This window comes from Elephantulus edwardii, unplaced genomic scaffold (assembly GCF_000299155.1).
Source record: "Elephantulus edwardii isolate Elephantulus edwardi_28Jun2011 unplaced genomic scaffold, EleEdw1.0 scaffold00052, whole genome shotgun sequence".
NCBI classification, from domain to species: Eukaryota; Metazoa; Chordata; class Mammalia; order Macroscelidea; family Macroscelididae; genus Elephantulus; species Elephantulus edwardii.
Window position 1 is genome coordinate 6,450,533 of NW_006399802.1, and position 12,727 is coordinate 6,463,259.

General features: G+C 40.8%; 1 protein-coding gene across 1 annotated transcript in view; it reads left to right on the forward strand.

The window, feature by feature from the left end:
* The window catches only part of INVS (inversin), a 180,186-nt gene that overhangs the window by 153,879 nt on the left and 13,580 nt on the right, over positions 1-12,727 (forward strand). Inside the window, exon 12 of the mRNA XM_006886972.1 lies at positions 6,032-6,312. Within this exon, the coding sequence (XP_006887034.1) occupies positions 6,032-6,312 (281 nt within the window). The remainder of the gene's footprint in view (positions 1-6,031; positions 6,313-12,727) is intronic.

A 12,727-nucleotide genomic window follows, 5' to 3' on the forward strand; every position in this document is an offset into this window, starting at 1 on the left:
AAAGTGCAACAATGAATGAATGGAAATTCAAAGTCTCTGTAAATTTTTACTGAAATTAATAATAAATTTAAATTAAAAAAAGAAAAGCAATGCAGCCTTCTCTCAGACAGCTCCCGTTGAAATGACACCTGGTAAGCGTCTTCGAGGAACCTCAGGCACTGACAATAGCAAGCTGTCTGGCTGGCCTGTCATTTGCAGTATAACACACTCAGGTCAGCAGTTAGCAAAGCATGCAGCAAACAGAGTCAAGTCAAATCAGCAGAGCTGTGTAGGAATTAGTGTGACCTGTCTGGCCACTTTCTCTGAAATGAGATATAACAGGAAAGTATTAGAAAAGCAAGCTTAGACCCCCAGATCAGGGGCTTCAGCACACAGGAAGAAAGACCTTCAGAAGAGGAATTTAACAGGTTGACAAGGCTTTAAATCAGAGTGTAACCCACATATTTGTCAGCTGAGTCTTCCCTGTCCCTTGAGATCTAAATAGCTTTGCTTCCAATTCCACAGCCTGTGTGAGTCAGAATTATATGACTTCTTGGGGCCTTAGGGCTTTTACCGTGCCCGTTAATATGCCTCTTATCTCAGCTGCTACTTATCAGTCTTGGTTCTCACAAAAGTTTGCTAAGAAAACAGCATGTATGACTTCAACAAACTTTATGAAATGTGGATGCCTTTCTTAGACTGGATTCTCTACACTATTAAAATGAATGGATCTTAGAGAATTTTATTTCAAGGAAATGACTCACATGCTTGTAGAGGCAAATCCCAGGTCTGTAGATTCAGAGCTCTGGTTAGAGACCTCTGGGGAGGCAGAGTCTCAAACTTTGGAGGTGACTGGCTTCAGAGGTTGACATGTCCAGGGTTGTTGCTGGGAACCAGGGTCCAAAATCAGCCAGTACAACAGGTCACAGGGTTAAGGCTGGAGACCGCAGCGGGATAGTCTCACAGAAGGTGCTCTGGGAAGCTGTGGGGGCCTAGTCCACGGGGAGTCGTACCATTAATCCAAAGGACACAACAAAGGAAATTCTAATTCACCAGAGGCTCTGAGGGAGAAAGATGGGCAGGCTCCTCCTTTACAGTGCCCAGCCTGATAATTTAAATGTACATGTCATGTAGGCAACACTCCAGAGTGAATCTACCCTTAAACAGATGAGGCTAATCATATCTTAACAGTTTCACTTGTAGCATTTACAGCACTTTGACTAATTACATTACACTGAGGATCATGGCCATGTTGACACACAGTATCATGATAGTGCCATTGGAGACAATCATGCTTCATGTCCTACAGTATTGTTAACAGTCGTATGTCATTGTTATGTTCCATCAAGTCAAAACCAACTCACAGTTGACCCTCCAGTGGGTTTTCAGAAGCAGTAAATCACACAGGAAGAAATTAACCATTTTTCTTCCCAGAGCAGCTGGTGAATTCGAATTGCATGCCTTTGGGATTGCAGCTCAGCGTCTTACCAGTAGGCTACCAAAGCTCCTGAGTGACAAAATTCTTCTTCATGAGTAGGAACTGGGAATCATCTGGGCAGTAAGTGTGTACTGAATATGTGTTGTATCTCGCAAGCACTATTCAAAGGTCAGGAGTATAAAAGGCCCAGTTCTTCTGTGCAACCTACCTTTGTCTAAACTGGAATCCCCCTTCCCATCAGCCTGTCTGTCTGCCAAATGCCAGCACATCTTTAAAAGTTAAGAGTTGGAGTCCACTCCTTAACTCAAGACAAAGCTCAGCACCACCTCTGCAAAAGCACACTATTAGGATGTTCTTTCCATTTATATGTTAGGTCTTCGCTTTCCTACCTATTCCTGAGTCAAATAAGATTCCTTATTAAAATACTAATTTGTATTAGCAAGTCTGAGGTGGGACCAAGCGAGGGCTGAACCTTTGGTTTTGTGTCCTCAGCACCCAGTAAAGGAAAGGCTTTAAAAAAAAATTACCTTCTTCTGTTCTGTTCTTTGGAAATCCCTGCAGATACCAAACAGTCTGCATGCTACACCTCTATTCTCAAGCTCCAATACCCTCTCTCTGTACCTCAGCTAATGTCTAGGCTACCACTGACTCACCTGCCTCCCCTTGTCACTTCTGCTTCTGTCACACGCCTGGCCTCTTCTGGCCAGCAACCTTCTATCCTTTTTGCTCCCCAGGGATTCTAAGTCAGGCCACTAGCTACTGTATGACTTTTGTAAAATAATTGTACTTTTTGGGGGAGCTCTGGTGGCCTAGTGGCAAGGAGCTGCAACTACAATCCCAGAGGTGCACGGTTCGAATCCACCAGATGCTCTGCCAGGGAAGGAGGGTCAATCTCCTCCTGTACCAGTCAGATCTGATTTGACGGTACACTCACACAAAAATAAGAAAATTAAAAAAAAAATTGTACTTTTTGGGTCTCCTCTGTAAAATTACTGGGTTTCTTACTTCGTAACTAGAGCTTCTGATGCCAATATTACAACTTACTAGTGGTTCTAATCAGTGCTCTGCTGTTTTGAAAGGAATTTTTAAAATCTCATCATTAAGACTTGCTATTGATTCAGTTAAATTAAATAGTAAAGATCCATGGTTATCCCTGTAGCTGAAATTCTCAGTTTCATTCTAGTGTGTATTCTCAAAAAGAAGAAAAGGATGGTGCAACCACTGTGGAAGGCAGTATGGTGCTTTCTCAAAAAGTTGCAAATAGAGATACCATTTGACTCAGCAATTCCACCACTGGGAATATACCCCAAAGAGACCATAACTGACATCCAAGCAGATATATGCACACCCATGTTTACTGTGGCTTTGTTCACAATAGCAAGGAGTTGGAAACAACCTAAGTGCCCATCAACAAATGAATGGATAGAGAAGCTGTGGTATATTCACACAATGGAGTACTAAGCTGCATTGAAATTGCAAGGAACTCATGCAATATTATTAAAAATGGGTGACGCTGGAGGACATTATGCTGAGTGAAGTATCTCAGTCACAAAAGGACAAATGCTGTATGGTGCCACTGTTGTAAAACAGGACTGACCTTGGGGTTGGGGAGAGTCTGAGAAAGATGGGTTCAATAATGTATACTGCATTGAAGCAGATGAGGGAGAAAATTATTTAAAAGGGATATGTGATTAGGTATTTTTGTCATGACAGGACTCTAGAGCGAAGGCTACGTGGTGGAGTGGACCTGGGGGAGAATTTGTAAAACAATGAAAGAATTTTTCTTTTACTTTTCCAAGAAGGAGGAGGATTGGGAGGGGAGAAAAGTGCAACAATGGATGAATGGAAATACAAAGTCTCTGTAAATTTTTACTGAAATTAATAATAAATTTAAATAAAACAACAAAAAATTTTAAAACAAAGAGCTGATGAGCAGGAATGTCAGTTTAATGAATGAAGGATAACTGATCCAAGCCATGATATTTTCAGTTGTTTGTATGCATCTGAGAGTTGAGTAGTGAATATGGAAAACCGAAGAATTGATGTCTTTGAATTACATGGTGTAAAAGAATAATACTGACTATACTATGTACTGACAAAGAATAAACAAATCTCTCTTGGGGAAAAAAAAAAGGGGTAGAGTTACAGGTAGCTCCATAAATCACGCATTTGAACAGTATGGATTATATGCGCCTCAACATAAACAGAAATTCTCACAACTAAACAATATGCAACGTCATGATGATGATGTTGTTGTTGATTGCCATCAAGTTGAGCATGACTCATTGCAGCCCTATGAACAAAAGACCTGAAGCCTTTCTATAACTATTGTCATTTCTCAAAGTTCATAGTTTCCAGAGGCATGTTGTTTAGGAAGTGGATGCCACTTCTGCTTGGTGGGGGGAAACTGATGTTGTTAAGAACTTAATTTGTTTGGATCTGTAGTCAGTACCCATGAAGGCAGAGGGCAAGAAATCGAATGGTGTGTTTGTTGAATGACATCCAGTCTACTACAGCTAAAGAGATTCTATGAACAGCAGAGCTGAAACTTGGCCTACCTTGCACCATCCTCATAATCTCTGCCAAGCTCAAGTCCATTATTACAGTCACTGTGTCAATTCATTAAATGTCTTCCTCTCTTTCAGTGAGCCTCTCCTATTCCGAGGGGGATGTACCGCTCCTAACAATGTGACCAAAGTATATGATATGAGGTTTTCACCATGCTTACCTCCAAGAAGCACTTGGCTGCACTTTCTTTCAGATTTGTTTGTTCTAGGAGTCCATGATATATTTAGTAATCTTTGCCAACACCACAACTGAACAGTGTCAGTTCTTTGATCTTCCTTACTCATTGTCCAACTTTCTCATGCATGTGAAACTATTGAAAATATCATGGCTTGAGCCAGATGCTCCTTAGTCTTTAAAGCAGCATCCTTGCTCTTTACCACTTTAAAGAGATCCTTGACAGCAGACGTGCCCAGTGGCTCTTACCTTTTGATTTCTTGGCTGCTGCTACCATTATGGATCCAAGTAAAAGTCAATCCTTGGCAATTTCAATCTTTTCTTTGAAGGATGGGCATTCTCTTCCCATGGGATTTGCTGCCTCTGAACACCTGCTGGTGGGTCAGCTGTGAGTCAGTTCTGACCCGATGGCACATAACAACAACAACAACAACAATCATAATGTTACCTTTTGGCTCAGGTGTGAGGATTTCTTTTCTTGATGCCCAGGTAAAATCCATATGGAAGTCTGTAATCTTTTCTCTTCATCATAATGTGCTTCCACTCTTCACCTTCTATAAGTAAGGTTTTGGTCATCTGCATAACACATTGCATTGGGAAAGTCTGAGACAAAATAATTCTTTAAAGTGTAGAAAAGCAAAGATGTCCCTTTGAGAACATAGGTGTACCTGATCTAAGCCATGGCGTTTTCAGTTATCTCTTATGTGTGAAAAAACTTGACTGTGAAGAAGAAGATCAAAGAAAAATTGATGCATTTGCATACGGTGTTAGCAAAGAATGTAGAACATGGCGTGGACTTCCAGAAGAACAAATGGATCTGTCTTGGCGTAAGTACAGCTGGAATGCTCCTTGGAGGTGAAGATGGTGAGACTTCGTCTCGTATACTTTGACTAAGTCCCTGGAGAAGGACCTCATGCTTGGGCAAGTAGGGATCAGCAAAAGTGAGGCAGATTCTCAATGAAATGGGCTGTGACAATGACTACAGCAATGGGCCGTGGTATGACAGTGGTCTCGAAGATGGGGCAGGACAGGACAGAGTCTGCTTACGTTGTTTATAGAGTCTGACTATGAGTCAGAATCATCTCAGCGGCACCTGACACAACAGTAATAATCAGGGCACTTGGAGCTTGGAGCACACAGACCCTCGGGAATGTGTTATGTTGCATTAAAAAAAAATCCACTGTCTTGTGTTATGTTTGCTCTGAAGTATTTATAACTCTATTCTCTTTTGAGCTATAGTGCCTGGTATAAAAGAGGGTTTTTGTTTGTTTTGTTTTTATTAATTTTAATGAGAGTTTACAGAGACTTAGGGTTTCTAGTCATTCATTGTTGCACTTTTCTCCCTGCCCACCCCTCCCCCCAATTCACTCTTCTCCTTTAAAAATAAAACTCTTTCATTATTATGCAATCCCTCCCCGCAAGTCCACTCCACTGTGCAGCCTTCATTCTAGACTCCTATCATGACAATAATACTCAATCATATATCCTTTTTAAACAGTTCTCTCCCTCATCTGTTTCAATGTATCATTCCTCCCCTCTTTCTCTGTCTTCCCTCAACCTCGATGTCAGTTCTGTTTTTATGTATAGGAAAAAAAAGTGTTACTAAAGCCTTCCTGTAATATGTCAGTTGTTGTTGTGTACCCACAGCTGACCCATGGGCAGGTTTTTAAAGGCAGTCAATCGCTTGGGAGGAAACTGCCCATCCTTCCATGGAGCAGCTGGTGGCTTCGGAATTACAGTTCAGCTTCTTGACACGAGGCCACCAGAGCTCCCTAATATGTCAGTTGTCTTCTTAAAATTTAATTTTTGCACAGAATCACGTCAGCAGGTAAAATAGTCTTACTATTTGTTCTTCCTTGATGTTGTTTCTAGGAAGCGTGAGGAAGAAAGCAAGCGAAAAGAGGCAGAACAGCAGAAGGGAAGGCTGAGCCCTGATTCCTGCAGACCGCAGCCCCTTGCTCATCAAACCAGCCCCCAGGATCCTCATAGAAGAGATAGCTGGGCACCCAGACAGCCTCCCACCAGCAGCACAGCCCAGGCCTCCAAACAGAGAGACCGCCAGCCGTCCCCGGCAGGGTCTCCAGGCAGAGACCCCAAGCAGGAGCAGCGTGCTTCCTCGGAGCTGCAGGACTCGAACTCCAAAGAGCCAAAGGGTCAGTGCTTCCCCTTGCTCTCTGATGACACCCTGTGCGTTAAGGGGCCTTTCGTTGACTCATTGAGACCACTTACATCTAAGATCATTACTGCTTGTTAATCCACAAACCTGCCATTTCAAAATTTCTTTTTTATTTTTCTGGTTCTCCTTTCTTACTTTCCTGCAAGTAACTTGAACATGTATTAGGGTTTTACTTGATTTATTTGTGGTGTTTTTGAGCACTTCTGTTTTTAGATTCATAATGGTGGCACTGGGTATTGCAGCACACTTACTGGACTTGTTACCTGGAAGTCAAGGTGAAAATCTTACTAACATTTATTTATTGCCTTCCTCTTTCCCGCTTTTAAGCATTAGTCATTGTCTTAACTATTAGGTGATGTTTTAATTTTTTATTTCTGAGAATCTGAGAAGGGGGTTCTGTTGTCTGTACCTGTAGTTGTGCTATTATTGTTTCTTTTTCCTTCCTAGTGCTCCAAGGTCCCTTCCTTAATCCCTTCCTTCTTGTTTGAACAAGGTAAGGGTAGATCTGCTAGCAACAACATTTCCTTTGTCTGAGAATATTTTTATATCTCCTTCATTCCTCAAGGATAAGTAAGCTGGATCTAGAATTTTTTTTAAATAAATTTTTCTTTTCCTTTGGTTTGCTTACAAAGTTCGTATACAGTGTTTCTCATGCTGTCTTCGTGAACAGAGAATTTTTGTTTAACATATTTCTTCCCCTGAATTTAAAAATATTCCACCACTTCTTTCTGTTCTCCTTGGATTTAGATAAAACTCATTGTCTTTCCAATTAATGTTCCTCTGTAGATAAGGTGATTCATTTTTCCTTTGGCAACTAAGAGATAGCCTTTGTTTTTTAAATTTTCACAAATTGATGATATATTTGGCATGAATTTGCCTTTCTCTTGTTTTGGGGGCTATTTAACATATCAGGGTCCCCAACAGTACATCAGGGTAGACCCAGTGATGTAGTTTTTTTACAGTGAAAGTATGAAAAATTCTATCTGCAGAGGGAAAAGGTGCATGAGATGAAATGAGGGGAAACCAGGTCCAAGCTTCCATGTGAACTCACACAGGATATACTTCATTTCTCCGTAACAAACTATAATATCATGTATGAGATGTCTCCCAAGGAAGCCCTCCTGAGTTTAACAGTTGAGAGTTTAAGTGTCAAGCACACAGCACTCTCTGCTTAGCACCCACCAACTTTCCACACACCCAGCAGGAAGTCAGGTGTTCAGCGTAAGCCACGCTCTGTGCACAAATTAGGTACAATGAGCTATACTTGGAAATGATGGGAATCCTCCCACCACTCAAGTTCCCAGATACTAATCAATAGCACAGGGTTTGGGGTTTGGTTTGTTTTGTTTATTTTAAGGAAAGTTTACAGAGATTTTTGGATTTCTATTCATTCATTGTTGCACTTTTCTCTCTGCCCACCCCTCCCCCCAATTCACTTTTCTTTTTGAAAAGTAAAAGTAAAAGAAAAAATTCATCCATTGTTATTCAGTCCCTCCCCTCAAGTACACTCCACTATGCAGCCTTCATTCTGGACTCCTGTCATGACAATAATATCTAATCATATATCTCTTTTAAACAACTCTCTCCCTCATATGTTTCAATGCTGTATACATTATTTATCCCATGTTTCTCAGTCTCCCCCCAACCCTTATGTCAGTCCTCTTTTATAACAGTGGCATTGTGCTGTATTTGTCTTTTTGTTACTGAGATATTTCATCATAATGTCCTCCAGTTGAATGGGAACCTAATCTTTGTAAAATTTTACAAAAAAAATATTTTTTTATAATCCTGTATTTAAAACAAACAAACAAAAAACACAGGGTTGATTTGCTATTTTCCTCTCTCCTTTTTTGAAACTTTCTTCTCTAAAACAGTCTCCAGTGAAAGACTTTTAAAGTCTTTTGGTCATTATCTACAGTAGATTCTCATGGATTTGTTAAATCTTGGTAGCATGTTATGCACTGCTAATACAAGAAGTCTGTGGTTGGAATCCACCAGTTACTCTGTGGGAGAAAGAAGGTCGGCACTGGGAGTCCCGTAGAGTGTCCCTGTGAACTGTAACTGGTTCAGCTGCAGTTGGAGGTTTGGTAATAAAAATATACTTTTAGAATATCTAGCCAAGAAATCTGGAGAACGACCACTTGGCCAACTGACTGGAAGAGATCAATATTTGTTCCTATCCCAAAGAAAGGCGACCCAACCGAATGTGGAAACTACAGAACAATTTCACTGATTTCACATGCAAGCAAGATTTTACTGAAAATTATCCAAAAACGACTGAAGCAGCACATCAACAGAGAACTACCAGAAGTCCAGGCTGGTTTCAGAAGGGGTCGTGGTACTAGAGATATTGTAGCTGATGTTAGATAGATCTTGGCTGAAAGCAGGGAATACCAGAGGAATATCTATCTGTGTTTCATTGACTATGCAAAGGCATTTGACTGTGTAGATCATAACAAACTGTGGCTGACTCTGAGAAGAATGGGAATCCCAGAACACTTGATCGTTCTAATGCAAAACTTATACTTGGACCAGGAGGCATTCGTCAGAACAGAGCAAGGGAACACTGCATGGTTCAAAATTGGGAAGGGCGTACGCCAGGGATGCATCCTATCTCCATACCTTTTCAACCTATATGCAGAACAGATTATCCGGGAGGCTGGGCTCTATGAGGAGAAATGTGGGGTCAGGATTGGTGGACGATTTATCAACAATCTGCGTTATGTGGATGACACAACCCTGCTTGCTGAAACTGAGGAGGACCTGAAGCGCCTGCTGCAGAGTGTCAAGGACTGCAGCCTCCAATATGGATTGAGGCTCAATGTCAAGAAGACAAAGATTCTCACCACTGGACCAATTGGCAGCATCAGGATGGATGGTGAAGAGATTGAGATTGTACACAGCTTTAGTTTGCTTGGCTCCATAGTCAACAGTCTTGGCACCAGCAGCCAGGAAATCAAAAGGCGCATTGCCATGGGAAACTCTGCTGTTAGGGACCTCTCCAAAGTGCTGAAGAGCAGTGGTGTCTCTCTGGAGACTAAGGTGCGTCTGATACAGGCCATGGTCTTCGCAATCACCTGTTATGCATCAGAGAGTTGGACAATGACCAAGGAGGATAGAAGGAGAACTGATGCCTTTGAGCTGTGGTGCTGGAGAATAGTATTGAGAATACCATGGACTGCTAGGAAAACAAATAGATTTGTCCTGGAGAGGGTTAAACCGGGTGGCTCCTTGGAGGCAAGGATTCTGAGGCTCCGTCTAACTTACTTTGGACATGTAGTGAGGAGAGACCGGTCCTTGGAGAGGGACATCATGCTTGGGAGGGTGGAGGGACGGCGCAGGAGAGGAAGGCCCTCTATGAGGTGGATTGATTCAGTGACTGGGATAATTGGGATGGGAGTGTCAGAGACAGTGCGATTGGCACAGGACAGAGCGGAGTTTAGGGCTGTTGTACATAGAGTCGCTATGAGTCGCAGGCGACTCGACGGCACATAACAACAACAACCTAGACCCCTGAGAAACAAATTCACTATATTGAGTCTAGTTTAGAAAATAGTATTTATGTACATGTCTGTGGTGGAATTGTATTTAACCTTAGAGTAAGGAGTGCTGGTGGTGCAGTAGGTAAGCATTGAGCTGCTATCTGAAAGGTTGGCCGTTTGAACCCAGGCACTGCTTTCACAGGAGAAAAACCTGGCCATCAACTTCCATAGAGATAACAGCCTGTAAGACCCTAACAGGCAGTCTATACCATCTGCCAACACTCCTAAAACAGCTTTACAATAGTCAACCAAAATAAAGTTTTATAAAGTTTGTTAGTTCTTTCTTTATTCAACCCTTTTTACTGTAGTTATTTTGCTCATTTGTAACACTGTGTTCACTTTTTTGATACTACATTTTAGGTTCTTCCAACATCCTGATTAGTTTTAATTGTTTACTTTTGGTATGTATAAAACAATGCCACAATGGAATACTATGCTGCATTGAAAAACAAGGAACTCATGCAATATTATTCAAAATGGGTGAACCTGGAGGACATTATGCTGAGTGAGGTATCTCAGTCACAAAGGGACAAATGCTATATGGTGCCACTGTTGTAGAATGAGGCTGGCATTGGGGTGGGAGTAAGACTGAGAAAAACTGGATGAAATATGTTTACTGCATTGAAGTCTATGGGGGAGAGAATAGTCTAAAAGTATTATATCTTAGGGCATTATTTTTATCGTAGGAATATGCAATGAGGGTTGCAGAGTGGATTATATTTGGGGGTAGGCGGTGGGGTTTGGGGAGGTGCGGGGGGGGATTGTGTACCAATGAGGGAGTTTTTCTTTTGCTTTTCAAGGAGAGGAGCAAACGGGGGGGGGGGGTTGTGCGGGGAGAAGGGTGCAACAATGAACGAATGGAATCCCAAAATCTCTGTAGATGTTCACTGAAATGAAAAATAAACAAACTAAATTAAAAACCTAAAACAAAACAACATATGACATGGAAGAACCTAAGGAGCATTATGCTGCTGAGTGTACTGAGTCTTGTAAGGACAAATACTGTATAAGATCATTATTGCAAAAACAGAAGGATAATTAGTAAGATGTGAATAAAAGTCTGAAAGGGACAGAGGAGGGGAGACAGGGGGTCTGAAGGTAGGAAAGGGAGGTGATCACTAGGATAACAGGGTTTAGTGAGTGGAGAGGAAGGGTAAAGAGATTAGGAAAGATACAATGGGGAACTGAAAAGACTAGTTAATAGTAGTCACAGATCATTGGTGATTCATTTTAGAAAACACAATATACATGAGTGATCGTCTGAAACACCATGTGAATGTAAGAATATGTGAAACACAATGTACATGAATGATAGACAATGTTTATAAATTTTGTATGCAAACCAATATAAGATAAAAATAAAGTGGAGAGAAAAAAACCCTATATCTTAAAGCATACCTGATCCAAATCATGGTATTCTCAACTGCTTTTTATTTTTCTGAGAATTGAACAATAAATAAGGATGACAAAAGAAAAAAAAAAAACAATGCCAGCTGAAGCTGAATACTGCTTCCCATGGTGGACAGTGTCTGGTGAAGCTCCCCAATTAAAACAAGCTTGGAAGCAGGAGTGGCATCCACTTCCACAATAGCTTGCGTCTGGAAACCCTATGAACCTGGAGAAAGTACGAAAGTTATACAGGAGCAGTCCAGGACTTTCGTTCATAGGGTCACTATGAGTCGCCTGCGACTTGACGGTACTTAACAACAACAACATAAAACAATATAATGATCTAAAAAGTCTGTGGTATACTAAGAGATATTATCAAGAAAAGGATAACTCCTTCCTCATCCTTGCTACCCATTTCCAATTTTCCTCTTCTTTCTACTATTTTCCTGCTCCATCCCCATAAGTAACCAATGGCTTGGGTTTCTGGTTTAATCTTCTGTGTTTCTCCAACAGGAATGAGCACGTATGTTTATACTCCATGAAAATTATCATATCTTACATATGCTTTTACATTTAAGAATAGTTCTCTAAGTCCATTTCAGAAAACTAATTCTCTTGACAATATCTGTTTCTAATGTCTGTTGTTTCTATTGTCTGTTATTTCTCTACCTCTACTTCTATTTCAATTATTTAACTGTGTTGTCTTTGTCTCTTCATATGTCTGTGTGTTTTTTATTGCTTTCTGAACAATGAATATAAAAACTGTAGAAATATCTTGAGGCCTAGGATGATACTTTCTTTCTCCAGAAAGGGTTTACCCTGCAATCCAAGTTCACATTAGTTCTAGTTTCAGAACCGAAACGACACAAAGTTGGGCATTGGTCTGTGCAAACATCATCCTACTTACTTCCTGTTCACTTTTTCTCCAGGCTCTCAGTCTGAAAGGACCCTTCTTAACAGGCCTTAGTCTTCAAGAATTGTCCTCTGAATTCCGAGGGATTGGCTCCTTTAGAGAGATGAAAGCCTCAACTGCCTTCCTGAACCCTCTGGATTAACAGGTTCTTCTGCATCTTGGTCCCAGTCTTTATTGCCTTGCTAATTATCTGATGAGTTCAGACAGGTAGTTTGTAGTATTTTATCAAGCTTTTCTATTGTCCTCAATAAAATATGCTTACTTTTTGTCATTATAGACGTTCTTTCATTGTTTGATATTCAGAGACTGAATTTCTCACTTTAAGTGTTGCCTTTACTTCTTCCAGATTTTCACAAATAATACATGTCTGCTAAGCTTGTTTGCCAACTACTTCTTCCATAACCCAGGAAAAATTTTTGTAACCTCCACTGTGCCGTGTTTTCTAGGTTGTAATAAAAAAATTCAGTATAATAGGTTTGCCACAATACCTGGGTCAGGGAGCAGTTTGCCAATAAAGAAAAAAGGCATGTGTTTATTGTTTTATATAT